The 16,415-nt window shown below is 27.7% G+C and overlaps 1 protein-coding gene across 7 annotated transcripts in view; it reads right to left on the reverse strand.

The window, feature by feature from the left end:
* Nucleotides 1-7,928: 7,928 nt before the first annotated feature.
* The window catches only part of LOC100576528, a 107,040-nt gene continuing 98,553 nt past the window's right edge, over nucleotides 7,929-16,415 (reverse strand). For all 7 annotated transcript variants that reach the window (XM_026441995.1, XM_026441991.1, XM_026441990.1 and 4 more), the window contains one exon: nucleotides 7,929-11,252. In XM_026441995.1, coding sequence (XP_026297780.1) covers nucleotides 11,045-11,252 — 208 coding nt within the window. In that variant the 3' untranslated portion in view covers nucleotides 7,929-11,044. The remainder of the gene's footprint in view (nucleotides 11,253-16,415) is intronic.

The raw sequence follows: 16,415 nt of genomic DNA on the forward strand, positions 1-16,415 counted from the left end.
TGTATGAAAACGCAAAGTATTCAAGATTATTTTTATGAAATAAATTTAAAACTCAAAAAAATAGAAACAGATGAAATAGATATATCAAATTGAATTTCTATATTTAATTAAATAATACTGTAATAATTAAATAATAATTAAACATCAAATTCGAATATTCAATTTCTTTTTCCTTTTTTAACGAAAGATTAAATAAATATAAAACAAAGATTAAATTTGTTTTCTGAAAATTAGATACTATCAAATATATAAAAAATTAAAAGATAAAATGCAGTAATAGATATATTAAAAATAAAATTTGGAGAGGTTAAATATAATCTAATACTATCTAGATAAGATTATCTATTAATAAATAAATTAAAACTATCTATTAATAAATAAATTATCTATAAATAATGTTCAAATTTATTATTACATATATTATTATATGTTTTAATATAGATAATTGTCTTTGTCTTAGCCAAATTAATCTATTGATGATATCTTAATCATTTTATAATAAATTATTTATATATATATATATATATGAAATGATTGATATTTTTTGATAATATAATTTTCAATCTTTCTTAATTTGATTTTGGATTATCACATTATTATATCGAACACGATAATTTTTTTATATTTATCAATTACTAAAAATTAATTGATATATTTATAATAGATTAATCTGTGAGTTAATAATTATTTTCTTTTTTAATAAGATTTGATCTATACGTGTCACTTGAACTGCATTAAATATCGTTTTAGATTTATTATCATTATTATCAAAAAAGAAATTATCTGTGAATGTATCTCTTCTTACAAAACATTATATGTTATCTGTAAATATCTTTTTCCCGCCAAATGCGTATCTTTTTACCCCTCTCGAAAATTATTTTTATTAATTTTACAAAATATTTTTTTACATTTTTTATAATATATTCAAAAAGCTTTTTTAATAAAATTTTTTATAATATATTCAAAAAGCTTTTGATTTATATCTATGTATAAATAAATACCTAAATATAATTTTTTAAATCATATTTATTTTTTAATTTTTATAAAAAAAAATCGATTGATACATCAAGGATAAATAAAATATTTTAATTCTAAATTTAAGGATGCAAAAGATGCACGTTTATTCGGTAAAATAATGTACAAATAAATAGGTATGTATCAAGGGATGAATACAATGCGTTTCATCAATCTTTCTCATTGTCTCACACATGAACGCATACACACACGTTCATTATGCACAATGCAAGAATCGACTATTATTTCTCTTTCCTTTATTCTCTCTCTCTCTCTCTTTCTCTCATTCTCACTCTCTCCCGCTCTTTCTCTCTATCTTTCAAATTTTCTAAAAAATTCGTATCGGTTTTCTTTTATTTATTTATTTATTTATTTATTTTATTTTATTTTATTTTATTTTTTTTGTTGCTTGTTGAAAAAATGAAATTAGAGAGGCAATATACGTACAAAATTCATGGGATCGACGTCGTTCACATTAGGCGAAATTTCGATAAGTATGGATGTTTTTAACCATGTTTTTATAACAATAATTTCGAATAATTCGTGAATCTTACTATGGATCTATCGAACGACGTCATTTATTTTTTCAATCGATGGGACAAGGGGGGAGTAATAGTGTTGGTGTTTCTTACTGTAGCGGAGTTTAGTCATATAGTATAGCAATAATCATTAATATGTATATGTATAGGTGTTTTCGACACAGATACTGAGTATAGAGCATATTATTTTTATTTATTTATTTTTTTTTTTTAATTCGATCGTGATAATAACGAGTAACAATAATCATAATAATAGGAATAATAGTAATAAGAATAATATCATAATAGTAATAAATCAATAATGATTATTAACGATAACCATAATAATAATAATAATAATAATAATAATAATAATAATAATAATAATAATAATAATAATAATAATAATAATAATAATAATAATAATAATAATAATTAACAGGCGTAAAACTAGGCTAAATGGATTTTAATAACTAATTGATATATGTATTAATGACAATAGGGAAATTTTCAACGTAAGATCATGCGCCTTTGATTTCATAAAATTCCCTAGAAAAAGAAAGGGAAAATAAATCTCCCGATGAAGATGCCTCCGTTTACGATCGAATTCACAATCAGAAATATATCCCATCATGATGGTTAGTTGATGTATATTAACTTTACACTATTCGAAATGTAGGCCATATTAGATTTAACATTTCTTATTTCAATCTACGTTAGTATAAAAAAGAATCGTGAAAAACGGTGACAATCGCTTTCGATATAAAAAATTGTTATACCACTCTATATCAATTATTGCACGATAGACAAGAAACTACTTACGTACGACCGTTTACGTGATGTTAAGTGTGTACGCATACTTATCGACGGGAAATTTCAAATATAACACGGGATCGTTTCGTCGTATTTCCGATCCAAACGGAAGTTCCACAATTCCTCGAGATATTCGATGTTGGCCAGGAAAATTGCGATTATTGATATCCATACAAATAGATTTCAAAAGATCGATTACAAACTACGGTTTGGATAAACAATTTTGGATAAATAGATAAATAATATTGAAAAAATAAACAAGCAAAATTGAAGAAACGCATTTTTCGGCAACATTTGTTATTTTTTTTTTTTTGATTTTGAGATCTTTTCTCTCGGAATATTATAAATTTATTCGCTAGACTCCTGTTCCTTTCTTTTTCACCAATCTTTTTATTTAAAAAGATGTGATAAAACATAAATAAAGAAAAAAAATAAAATGTTTCATTTATTTATTTTATTAAGATAAATTTTTTTTATAATCATTTAAAATCAATTTGAACTATTATAGATGTGTATACAAAATTTGAAATTAAGCACATTAATTATATCAGCTGTAAAAATTATGTATACAATAATTGATCGTTCATTTTTTGTAATACACACAAAACATTTTGTAAAAAGTAGATAATCGATTGTAAAAGTAATGAAAAAAATATATATGATTCGAAAAGATAATTAATTTTTGTTAAAAATATACAAAAAATTATACATGATCAAAATGATCGCTTTAAATTCTTAACAATAAATTGAATAAAATCGATGTTTCTATTGTTTCTATTGCTAAACATTACTCCTTATTAAGTGCAGATCCAATGCAATAAATTGCATATAAAATATCTTGTAAATAATAATAATCCTTAATAATTAATAAAAAAGTAATTTTAACAAATTATTAACACAAAAGATAATATCAAATAATTATAGAAAATACTCTTAAATTAAAAAAAAAAGTTATAATAAAATATTTGTAATAAAAAAATATTAGTTTTATAAATATTATGATCTCTTTGTTTAAACCGATTCACTTTGATACTGATTTTTAATTGTAACAACAGTTGTGAAATTCTTATAAAGACTTGTTAATTTGTCATGATATAGATTTTTGCTTTTTCTGTTTTTTTTTCTTTCTTTTATATAGATATAATATAACAACGATTGTAATATTTTTTAACAAATGTAGAATAAAATATCGTTGATAAAGATACAATAGATACCTTGAATTAAATAATATAATTTTTTTTTTTTTTTTACTATTTGCAACTGATATAACTACTTTAACTGATATAATAGCGCTTATTGAATAATATAATTTACCTTTTTTACCATTTATAACCTTCAAATAACATAATAATATTTTAATTACTTAATTCACTATGGATAAGTTATTTGGCGTCGATAGAAATATGTACTTAAGTATAAATGATTAATTATTGTTTTCGTAAAAAGCGTTTCTTATTAAGCTACCACTCGTATCTTTGTCTCACTTCTCCATATATATTTATATTTCAATATCTTATCATACATCATATTTATGAAATATCCTTTGAAATCCTTGAAAAATTTCATCATTTTGAAAAATGGTGTTATTTTTGTATCAATAATTTTATTCTCGCTAACAGAACTTTCAAACCGATATAGATCTTTTGAAATCGCTTTGTCCACCAGTTGTTCCGAACAATCGAAATTCGACCGGCACGAAATTTCGAGAAAATTAAAATAAAGGCGTGGATAAAAATAGCTAATAATGACGCACGTGAACAAAAATCGTTTTTGAGATTGGGATTTGGATGGTGGGGATAATTTCCATCAGCTTTATATGTAAAGTATAATCGTACATCTACCATATATATGAATACGTACATCGTATATGTAATTCCATCGTATCGTTTTTAATCAGCCTCTTTCATCGACGATTGTTTAAATCATGATATTCGGGAACGGATCGCGATTAATTAGCGTGAATAATTTCGTGGATACGATTGATGGATGAGGTTAGACCTCGAGGCGTGGCGCTAGTATCGATCGTACATTTTATCACCAAATGGATCACTTGTATATAACGAGTCTGGCTGATTTTTTGTTAGTTTCTTTTTCTCTTTTCGCATCCTTAAGTGGTAGTTTAATTAATCGCTTAAAATCATAACTCTTATAACGTCTTAAGTTGCTATGTTTTTTTTTTTTTTCTATCACAATATTTATTTTTCTTCCTTTTTTTTTTCGTTCTTTCCTCTCTTTATAAATGAAAAAAGAAGAAACGAGAAGGTTTTTGCATTTATATTTGTTGAATTCGTAAATTGATGAAATTCGTTTCTCCTTCAGAACAGTGTTTCCCAATCTTTTTCAAGACACGACCTCATTATATATATATATATATATATATATATATATATATATATATATATATATATATAATAACTTGAGATCTCTCTCTCCATTTTGATGTTTATATAAAAATATATTATTCGTAGGATAAATTACATATAATATTTGATTTTTTAGGGATGAATCAAATTGAAAATTTAAAAGAGATATTAAAATAGCAAATATAAAATATTTAACACGTGCAATAACAAAACAATTAATCATATGATAAATCTTCAATAATTTGAGTATCTTATCATAGGATTATTAGTCACTTATTTAATTTATATGTAAGTAGCTATATTAAAATAAACAATCGTTGAAAATTTTCATCGTTATAAAATTTTTTATATAAATAATTACAAATAAAAATAATTATAACTAAATTAATTAAAAAATTATCTTATAATCTTACTTAAGATCGCGATCCATAAGTTGCAATTTTCAAAATATAGATCGTAATTCATTGATCGATCGCATTAAAATTAGCAAAAATAAGAAATAAACTAAGAATATTCGATAAAAATTAAAAAATAATAAAATATTTTTTCATTCAAAATAATTAATATTAAATATTATTCGTAGCTACTAACATAAATTGATATCATTTATTCTTTTTTTTTCGTATAAAATTTTATCAATTCAAAATTTATCTGTAATAATTTTTATCCTTACCATTATAATAAATTTTTTCGATCAATTTGCAATTGTCTTTATTTTAATCAATTTTCAATATTAAGAAAGTAAAAAAAATTATATTATGAATGAATGAATAAAACCATTATTAAAAATAGAAGACAAATCTATCTTTCATATCTATCTTCACTCATTATCTATCTATTTAATAAATTTATATATACTAACTTTATATATATCATTTATATATACCAACTATAATCAATTTTCAATGTTAAGAAAATAAAAAAATAACCAATTAATCATGAATGAATTAAAAAAATAGAAGACAAACTTATCCTTCGTATATTTCACTTATTATCCGATTAATAAATTTATATATTCAATAAAAAATTTAAAAATAATAAAACGATATTTTTCATTCAAATTTCTGTTTGCTTTTGAAATATGGGTCTCGACCCATAAAAGTTTGGGAAGCTCTGTCCTAAACTATAAGTAAACGCATTAAGGCGCATCGTGATTTTCGATCTACGAACATACGCCGTTCTACATCTTCGATCCCGGAAGAAAGGAATGCATCGACTCGATTCGCGTATTGAGCGTACGATGTTTCGACGAAATTTATTCGATTCGATAATACATACAAGAATGGTCATATTGCGCGGCCATTTTTTTACGTGGCTTTCGTGTTTCCACATGTCTACGTGAGGGGTATGTATGTATGTACGTATGTAAATGTATATGCGTGTAGAATTTTCAACGAGGAATAACTCTTAAATAATTAATAACAAGACATTCTCTTCTTCATACGATTCTTGATTTTCGTCGCAAACTCGTGTCGCTAGTGCATCGAAAGTGCGGATCCGGAGACCGAAAAAATTCTTCGTGAGAACATTCATATATCGCTAAACAAGAATTCAACTTGTATCTTTTGGCACACACTATTTCGCACAGGAAGTGCCTCGCCGAACGACACAATGGGTCTTGACTTCTTCCATTCTTCTTCTCTTCTTCATTTTAATTCGCGCGGAGAGCAATTTTAGGTCGATGACTTTTATCATTCTCACTTTGATACGCGAATTCTTCGCGCCGAATCATTTCCGCCTCCGTCCAATTTTACTTGCTTTTCATTCCCCTCTTTCTTTCCGCCGATTTTTCCTACGGGTGCATGAACAATCGCCATAGAGTGAACACTACGAACGTACGAGAATGTGTACTAGACCGTTACGATTAATGTAAATATATTGTCGGATATATCGGAAACCGGTGTCCTCTTTCGTAATACGTTTGTGGTTAGCGACTCGGTGGATAATACAGGTTTAAACACAATCGGTAAGTTAACTTTTGAAGATTCGCTTTAACGAAACGTACGTATGGAAGTGCATGGAGGTTAATTTAATATTATTTATTAAAATTGATCTTTAAGTATCCTACACGATTTTTGAGATTCAATTTTTTCTAGATAGATTAATGATCATTCATGTTATATAGAATTTTTAAAAGACGTTAAAGATTTATATTCTCTAACAATTCTTAAAGTTTAACATCTTTTAACACATTATGTAAACAATTAAAGTTCTTTCAAATAAAATTAAAAATTTTTAAATCATTTTTTTCATTCTAATGTTTACTCATTTACGAATTTCTTTTTAATCATTGTGCTGTAGGATACTTCTTTTTTAGGTTATGTATAATATATTTTCCGATCTCGATGCGATCCACAAACGTTTTACAAACGGATATCAAGATTATCTCGGGCTAACAGTTTTGCCGATCATTTTCTCATTTGACGTATCGTCTAGCTATGTATTTATAGGACTAGAGTCTTAATTAATAAAATCTCGTGTGGCTTGCTTGATCGTTATTCGAAATTTCTTTCGCAGCCAAGACCGTGTATCGCTGAACGATGAACCAACAAAGAATGAAAGAATTTTATCAAAAAGAATTCCTTCGCAATGAAAACGAAATTGAAATTTAGGCGATCGATCGAGATTCGATTAGAAATTTTCAAAATCATCGTTAATTTAATAGTACAATGTATAAATAAACATCAGACCATTTGACATACGACATATTTATAATATTACTTATAATTTTAATATATGATAATAAGATAGTATTAACCTTTGTCGTTTGCATAACGATGAGATTGCATTGTATTTCAATTTTTTACCAATTTCCTTTATTAATTTATACCAATATATTGCCGTTCTTTTATCAAATATGCATTGCTTAGCATACAGACAATTGAACATTATTTTTTATGATGATGAATAATTTGAATTTTGATTTTGTTCAATAAATTTCTTTAAAGCGTTATAAACAATATAAAAATTATTTTTATTGATTTTCTAGATTTTCCTTCATTTACAATAATTCAATTCTCGTTTCCAAATTGATAATAATTCTTATCATATAAAATTAATTTTGGATGACTAAAAGATTAAAATTTCAAAGTCTTTGCAACACTTCGAAAATTAAAAAATTTACAAAAATTATTTTTTTGTACATGAAATTTGGAAGATTAAATCTAAATTTTTTTTCTCTACTAAAAGGATAATCGCGCAATGATCGTAATTTTTTTTCTTTCATTTCACTTCACAGTGAAACACGTCGATACTGGTCCAATGCTATTTATATGCATTAACTATTGAACGAATGACGATCTTTTCTTCACATACGCGAGCAGACAATGAATTATGAACGATTCGTATGCTTCGTTAACCTTAAGTTTAGAATCTTAAAAACTATGTGTAATTAGTGCCCACGATAATTTCCTATTCGAAGTATTCGTTTAACGATTTCTTCTCGACATACTCGATCGAAGCACTAATCCACGAAGCACCATCGAAAGGATTTTTCAATGAATCCTAGGAGTCTTTTTTTCTCGATTAATTTCACCTAAGCGTTTTTTTCTTTTTTTCTTTTTTTTCCTTTTTTTCTTTTTTGCGATTACATAATTATTATCGTGGGCAAAACTCATAGCTAGATCTTATCAGAGGGTGAAATTTTGTTAATTTACCTAAGATGACAAAAGAGATACGGGATCGCTTGTGTTCTTTTTTTTTTTTTTTTTTTTTTGCGAAACGCTTACAGTTTTTTTGGTGTTTTTTTATTCTTTTTTCCTTTATCAGATCAATTTTTTCTTCCCCTTTTTAAACTAGTTTCTGAGCATATTTTTTTTGTTCGTCATGCTTTCTTCTTCGTATTTAATGATGGCAATCGAGCGAGTCGTATATTCGTATATTATTAACGCACGATGTGCGATTCGATTATTCTTATTATACGTAAAAATCTTATTGTGTTTTTTTCTTTTTTCTTTTTTTTTTTTTTAAACGATTTCTCGGATGAAAACGAAGATATTAAATTATTATTATTATATCACGATAATGCACTATGTGTAAAATCGATTTTTCATTTTTCGTTACATAAATTGGAGCAGCAGTGGAATGACATTTTTTTTATAAATTTACATACAGTCAATTAACAGTCGATGTCTTCGTGAATATATATATATATATAAGCATAAATTTTTTCTCAGATTTCTCGAAATCTTTCATTAAACTGTCTTGTAACTTTCCAGTGTTTTATTATTACAACAGGAAAGAACAATGTATTATTATTATTATTATCGTGTGACTATATATAGCCACAATGAACGCAACAATTTGCTCAGAATGATTTCTTGGATTTCTTTGATTGTCGTATTTATAAAATTCAGGGATGGAAAAAACGTTTAGTGCGTTCAAAATTCTGATATCCATCCCTGTCGTAATATTTTTTTTTTTTTTTTACAATTTTCGTTCATATTTTATCTTTCCATTTTAACATACGATCGAATCGAGAAAGAAAAGGATTTAGATAATTCGTCCAATAAATTGGATTGTCAATGGATATACGTTGGTTCAATTCTTAATTCTCCCTTTTTTTTTTTCGATGTGAAAAATTTAATAACAATTTTTAATACGACATGTAATACTGCCTTCTTAAACTTAACATTAAGTTGAATCGACACTTCTTATTTACCATACCGTTTCCAAGAAGCGTTACAATTTTCGATTACGAAAAGATTTTTCATTAATCGGATCATTCTATCTGTTGTCGCAAAGAAATTCAGAGAAGCGAGGAATATTCGAGATGAGATGTAACACAAACATTGTGGAAATCTTTTTTATCGAGAATTACACGAGAAAACGAAAGAAGAGATGATTAAATTATAAATATGCGCCAGAAAGCAACGAATCCTATCTTTTTCGTCGTATCTCAACTAACAAACATTGACTTCGATAACCTTTCGTCGCTGAGAATCGCCATTTTGAATCATCTCGGGACTTGTTTCGAAGCTTTTGATTTCCACGTCGACCGAAGCTGCATAAATCTGGGCCAACCTATAAATATCGATAAGATGACGATAGAATATAGTCAGCTTCATATCTTGGTTAAAACAAGAATCTCAAGAAATCTTGGCAGATGTTTTCCTTGTAATCGTCAATTTAAATTTTGGCAATCGATAATTTTCACTTTTATATTTTATACAATGTCTTGTCAACATCATTTCTGGAATCATTTCTACGATAGATGATTTTGCAGGTGAAAATAATAAGAAAAGTTAATAAGTTCGTGTATGAACTTTTTTTTTTTTATTGTTTTCACACACACGATCTGCAGATATGGTTCCACTTCGATGTGTATTGTTTCAATGCGATGTTATACAATTTGAATCTCTTGCACGTTTCATTTCATTCACAACTTCTTGCATCGATCACACTGTTTCACATTTCTGAAATAGCGAAATAAATGCAATGTAAACAAAAAGAAGTATATATTTTTTGCAGAAAAAGAAGAGATAAGAAATCTATATCACCTCGAATGGCAGGATTATATTTCTTATTATACGGTATGAGATCGTGCAAGATTCGACAAATTACTCAATATTACTCTCAAGATACGCTAAAAAGAATTTGAGCTTCCACTGGATCTTGGGAATAATACAATTACGAATTTAATTACAAATTGTGAATTCAAAGTTGTTACGCTTCCGCAAATCTTTCCACGTCCATCGAAGAAAGTAAACGTCGTTTTCATCATATAGAACATATTATCTTTATAAGAAGATCCTCGATACATTTCTCTTTCGTATATATACGGTGCATACGGTGACAGAGCAGTAAGCGCTTAAATAAAAACAAAACAAAACAAGACATTCTACGAGATATAACGCGAATGAATTTAGACAGTTTTAAAGCAATTTACAGACGAACGGCTCGTTTACTCGGCTATCGCTCCGGCAGCAGTGAATTATCCGGCAATTCCGGCTGGCGGGGCGAAACCGATAATTGAATGTTTGCCAATAGCGTGAATTAACTTCGCCTGTCCATTTCGTTTAATCTTATATTAGTCACGAATATCGATGGACCACTTTTTCAGAGATCTGGCTGCCAAGAACGAATGCCCGTAATGAATAGCTCGCGAATCATCGTCGCGGCTCGGTTAAGTTCGGCTAGATTCGGCTGGCGATGCCGATGTTTGCCGATGTCCGCCGATGTTCGCCGATTGTCCGACGAATATCTCGTGTCTCGTTCGTCGCGCAATCGAGCCTCGTCATCGTTGCTTCTATCCTTCGTCGTTTCGTTTCCGTTGGATTCCTAAATCGTTGGAGGGTCCTTGTCGCAACGATGCACAAAGCCGTGTTGCTGTTGGGGTCATCCACTCGAGTGTTCGGGAAGCAGTATGCTGACCGATTTGCGATTCGCAGATCCGTTGTTGGTGTTGTTTGTGTTGTTGACCGTCGCAAGGACAGAGGGAGGTCGATGTGCGGGTGCAACCACCCGTACTTCCGGCCGCGGCGATGCTTCCCTCAGGGGACTTCCGACATTTACTAGATCCTCTGGATTCGTCAGTGTGGATGATCTGTAATAAGAAAGGGAGTTAATTAGATTCGTTCGTTAAGGTTTGATCTTTTGGTTAATGAGGAAGGAGAAGAAAAAAAGAGAGATAAAGTAGAAATGAAATGTTTTAATATTATTCATGTTTAGATAATTTTATACGATACGAGAGAGATAAGGTTAATGTTTATTATTGGATAGAATTTTCATGCAGTTGTATATTTTTGTTAGAAAATTGGAATGAAATGGAGATTTGTTTTCACATTTGGGAATTACAAAAAATATATTTTACTTTCCATGTTATTGCATGTTATTAAATAATACTTATTAATAATATTTTTTAATATTTTTACATAGATACATTGATGATTGCAAGTTATATACACCTGTAAAATATATTTATATGTATACATAGAAATATGAATATAAATACTATCTATTTATCCTCTTCTTTATATGCATCAATAATTTATAAATATTTTGTAATAAATTTGAAAATATTTGGTTACAATATTTGTACGAAAAATTTTCAATTTGAAACGCCATTGAATATTCCCATTTATTGGATAGAAAGGATTTTATCCTACGAACGTTTCAATATATCAATGTGAAAATAGATGGAATGCCATTTGAAAGAAGAATTGAGTCAATATTCTCTGCTGATGCGAAGATTTTATGCGAAATGTAATAAATGGAAAAAGTAAAAATGAATAATTGAGTTTCATTAATTTAAACTTGATTAATTCTAGCATATATCAAACTTTAAATTGATGAAACATATCAAATACATAATATTAGTAATGTGTAGTGTTTCATGATATACGTATCTTTTATAAATATCCTTTGGTAATTATTTAAAATAGAGGCCATCTTATCGATTTCGATAAGATAATACAAATTAATGGTGTCTCTCTTTATTCTAAATAATTCTCTAGTTTTTCCTATCCTTAATCTTCACTTTCAAAATATGTATTATATACACCACAATCACAAATATTTTTATCATATCGCATTACTAGTCTTAATCTTTCACTTTTTTTTATGGAACTTTAAAACTTTCTCCTTTTCAAAAGATTTAAATCTCCTAAATTTTAAACAAGAAACTGTTACACTCATTTCTAAGTATATAAATCAATCAATTTTTCATGTTTGTTTTTCCACTTATCCATTATACTTAAAAATATGAAAGAAATTAATCAAATTTTTTAATTGCTTTTTTCATAATGGAAATTTCTTTCGTTATGATCTCGAAAAGATATTTCGTTGTATTTAAGTAATCATTTCTTCGTAAGTTCGAAAATGCTTTCACTATAATTTTTTACAAGATAAAAGATTTTTATATTTAAAAATCTTTTTATCTTTGAAAAATTAATTTTAATTAATTATAAGAAAAATCAATTAGATTCGTTCGATTTTGGATGGTCAACATTTCTTTTTACGTATTAAATAATTAATGTGGAATATATATCGATCTCGTAATAATAAATAGTACAGTTCTAGAGCTCACGTGACAAAATTAGATGTAAGTGCATCATTGAACAACTTTGATAGTTTGATCAAATATGCAACAATTGACTATTCTGATAGACTATTCTAGATAGATAATATATATATATATATATATATATATATATATACATTATAATATTATAATATTCTTTGTAAGCATTTTGTACCATCCATCTTGTACAGAATGAATATTAATCATCAGCAATACTTATTGCAGAATATTAATGCTGGAAATGTGATTATTATTTTTATCATGAAATGGATGAATAATCTCAGGATAATTAATATATTCATGGAATATATCTGAAGGATTCTACAGACTAAAACCAATACAAGAGTTGGTTTGTAAAAATATCTTATTTATTAAATTGCAAGTAATTGAAGTTTAGCTAAAGCAAGGATGGAAATAAAATGATAGAATAAAGACCTATCTCACTTTTAATACGAATTTATAATTTAATAAATAACCTTCGATCAACATTTTTTATATATATCAATTTTTGTTTTAATCTCTATAATCCTCTAAATATATTAATCAATGTATAATCCTCTAAATTATCCTTTCATTAATTGTGTTTACAAATTCGTTTTTTCCTTTTCTATTAATAAAATCATAAAAAAAAAATCTTTTTTAATATTTCCAAGAATAAGATAAACTTGGGACACCCAGTACAATATATAAAAACGATTATTCCTTCCTTTTTATCATTTGAATTTTCTGAAAGATCTTAACGACTAATGAGATTAGAAAGAGTGACTTCTAATATATAAATTTTTAGCTTTTAACGAATTATTATTTTCCGGGATATTAATAAAAAAAACTTTTAGCCCCAGCTATATATTCTTCTTGTTAATTGTCTTCACTGTATAATAATTATCGTTGTCGACTGTCGAGTAACCGATAACACTATAGGGATATCGGTTTCCATGTTACAGGATGTCCCATAAAATTTCGGTATTTACAAACTGTGGCAGCCACAATTCTTGATTATAATTCTTGTAATTCGAGAAGATATTTGATCGCCCCTTTTCACAAACTTTCCACTTCTTTATTCCTATTTCAATTTTTATTTCAGTTTCTATTCCTTTCCCAATGCTATCTTACGTTAATTTAATTAATCATCCTAAATCATCTGTCAATTAAACATACTTGGCTCATCAATCATTTCTCAATACAATTCTATTATTTTTAACAATAGCCTTCGTTACTTATGGGTGTCCCATAAAATTTCGGCATTTACTATGGCAGCTACAATTCTTCGTGATTATAATTCTTGTAATTCGAGAAGATATTTGATCGCCCCTTTTCACAAACTTTCCACTTCTTTATTCCTATTTCAATTTTTATTTCAATTTCTATTCCTTTCCCAATGCTATCTTACGTTAATTTAATTAATCATCCTAAATCATCTGTCAATTAAACATACTTGGCTCATCAACCATTTCTCAATACAATTCTATTATTTTTAACAATAGCCTTCGTTATTTATGGATTTATCCCATAAAATTTCGGTATTTACAAACTGTGGCAGCCACAATTCTTCGTGATTATAATTCTTGTAATTCGAGAAGATATTTGATCGCCCCTTTTCACAAACTTTCCACTTCTTTATTCCTATTTCAATTTTTATTTCAGTTTCTATTCCTTTCCCAATGCTATCTTACGTTAATTTAATTAATCATCCTAAATCATCTGTCAATTAAACATACTTGGCTCATCAACCATTTCTCAATACAATTCTATTATTTTTAACAATAGCCTTCGTTACTTATGGGTGTCCCATAAAATTTCGGCATTTACTATGGCAGCTACAATTCTTCGTGATTATAATTCTTGTAATTCGAGAAGATATTTGATCGCCCCTTTTCACAAACTTTCCACTTCTTTATTCCTATTTCAATTTTTATTTCAATTTCTATTCCTTTCCCAATGCTATCTTACGTTAATTTAATTAATCATCCTAAATCATCTGTCAATTAAACATACTTGGCTCATCAACCATTTCTCAATACAATTCTATTATTTTTGACAATAGCCTTCGTTTCATATCGAGACACCCTATATATAGCACGCGAGTCGATATCCTCCGTAGGATTATCGGACAGCCAATGATGATAACTATTACACCGAAGACATTGTATCAGTAATCTGGATAGGTGGCGCTCGATGCTTGTTGCATCAGTCATTGATCCGTGCATGTAATTTAATAAGATAATGAATTAAACTGAAAATTTTTTTTCGTTAATAATCTCAGGAAGTGACGAAAGTAATATTTAACTTCTCTTTCTTAATGTTTCCTGTTGATCGGGAATATTTATGCAACTTTATCTTAAGAGCAATGACACAGATATCGGATCACGTGACACCTTCCCTCCAGTATCAATGCATTGAGTCACCGCCAGCGTTTCATTTAATTTCTCGCATCACGGTCCAGGAAGTTGTTTCATTGGAAAGGGAAACCGTGTTAAATAATTCGTTGTAGCACAAGCATACGGATCAAGGAAAGTAATTAGGAATAATAAAAATGGCGACGAAAAAGATGGTGATATCGAGGAGAAAATGATGACGAAGTAATGTTAATATCGAAACAAGGATATGGAAAAAGTGATGAAGCTTCAAGGAAACGGAGGATGAAATATTTTCCACATGGAATCTTTATAATTTCTTTCAATTGTTACTTGACATTATTGTAAAGAGAGTAAGGAAAGAGTGGAATGGAAAAATTTCTTTTTTCATCCAAACTTATTATTGAAAAAATTCAATTACCATTCGTTAATGATATTATCGATATTTATCAATAATGATATCGACAGTCACAACTTTACGTATTTCATGCATGGAATATAAAAATTAATTTAATTTGCGAAAAATAATTCAATAACAATAACAATAATAATAATTTAATAATAAAAGTTTGAATAATGAAAATTGAATCAGAATTTCAAAATGAAGTTTGGCAGTGGAAGAATGAACAGCTGGTTAATGAGAATCTCATTTCGAAAATCAATTGCAATATCGACATTGTCAGACTTACACGTTCACGTTATGGTGTTGTTGATTTTCGCGAATAATGTTGCCAAGAGTGTGTTAATTACGTAAATAGATATGTTTGATTGAATTCGCTTCCGATCCAAGTACTCCATTTAATTTTATTGGAAATTTCTCATCCGTGTTCCGAAAGACACGATCACCTATTGTATTTTCGTTTCGATGAAAAATTTCATTCGTCGTTACTTTCTTACTTATTCACGCACAATTGCGAAGAAATGAAAGAGATTAGAATCTAAGTAGATCTTAAGGATAGGAATGAATAATTTAAAAATAGTTAAAATATTAAAAAAAAACAAAAAGATACTTCTCTCTTTCTCCTTTCTATACGATCTTTTTCTAATGTGTTCTCAAAGTCATTGACATAGCGTTTGCTTGGAGTTTTATTATTAACCTGATCCAAGCTAAATCAAATTTCAATATAAATCTTAAAGAAAATTAAATAAATTTTCGTTTAATTTCCCTTTAAATCAAAATTAAATAAAAATGGTTCTCGAATTATTTCGAGAAGAAAATGATTTTTGTTAATAATACGCACAATTGTGAAGAAATGAAAGAGATTAGAATCTAAGTAGATCCGAAGGATAAGAACGAATAATTTAAAAATAGTTAAAATATTAAAAAAAAACA

The sequence above is a fragment of the Apis mellifera genome, linkage group LG7 (assembly GCF_003254395.2).
Source record: "Apis mellifera strain DH4 linkage group LG7, Amel_HAv3.1, whole genome shotgun sequence".
NCBI classification, from domain to species: Eukaryota; Metazoa; Arthropoda; class Insecta; order Hymenoptera; family Apidae; genus Apis; species Apis mellifera.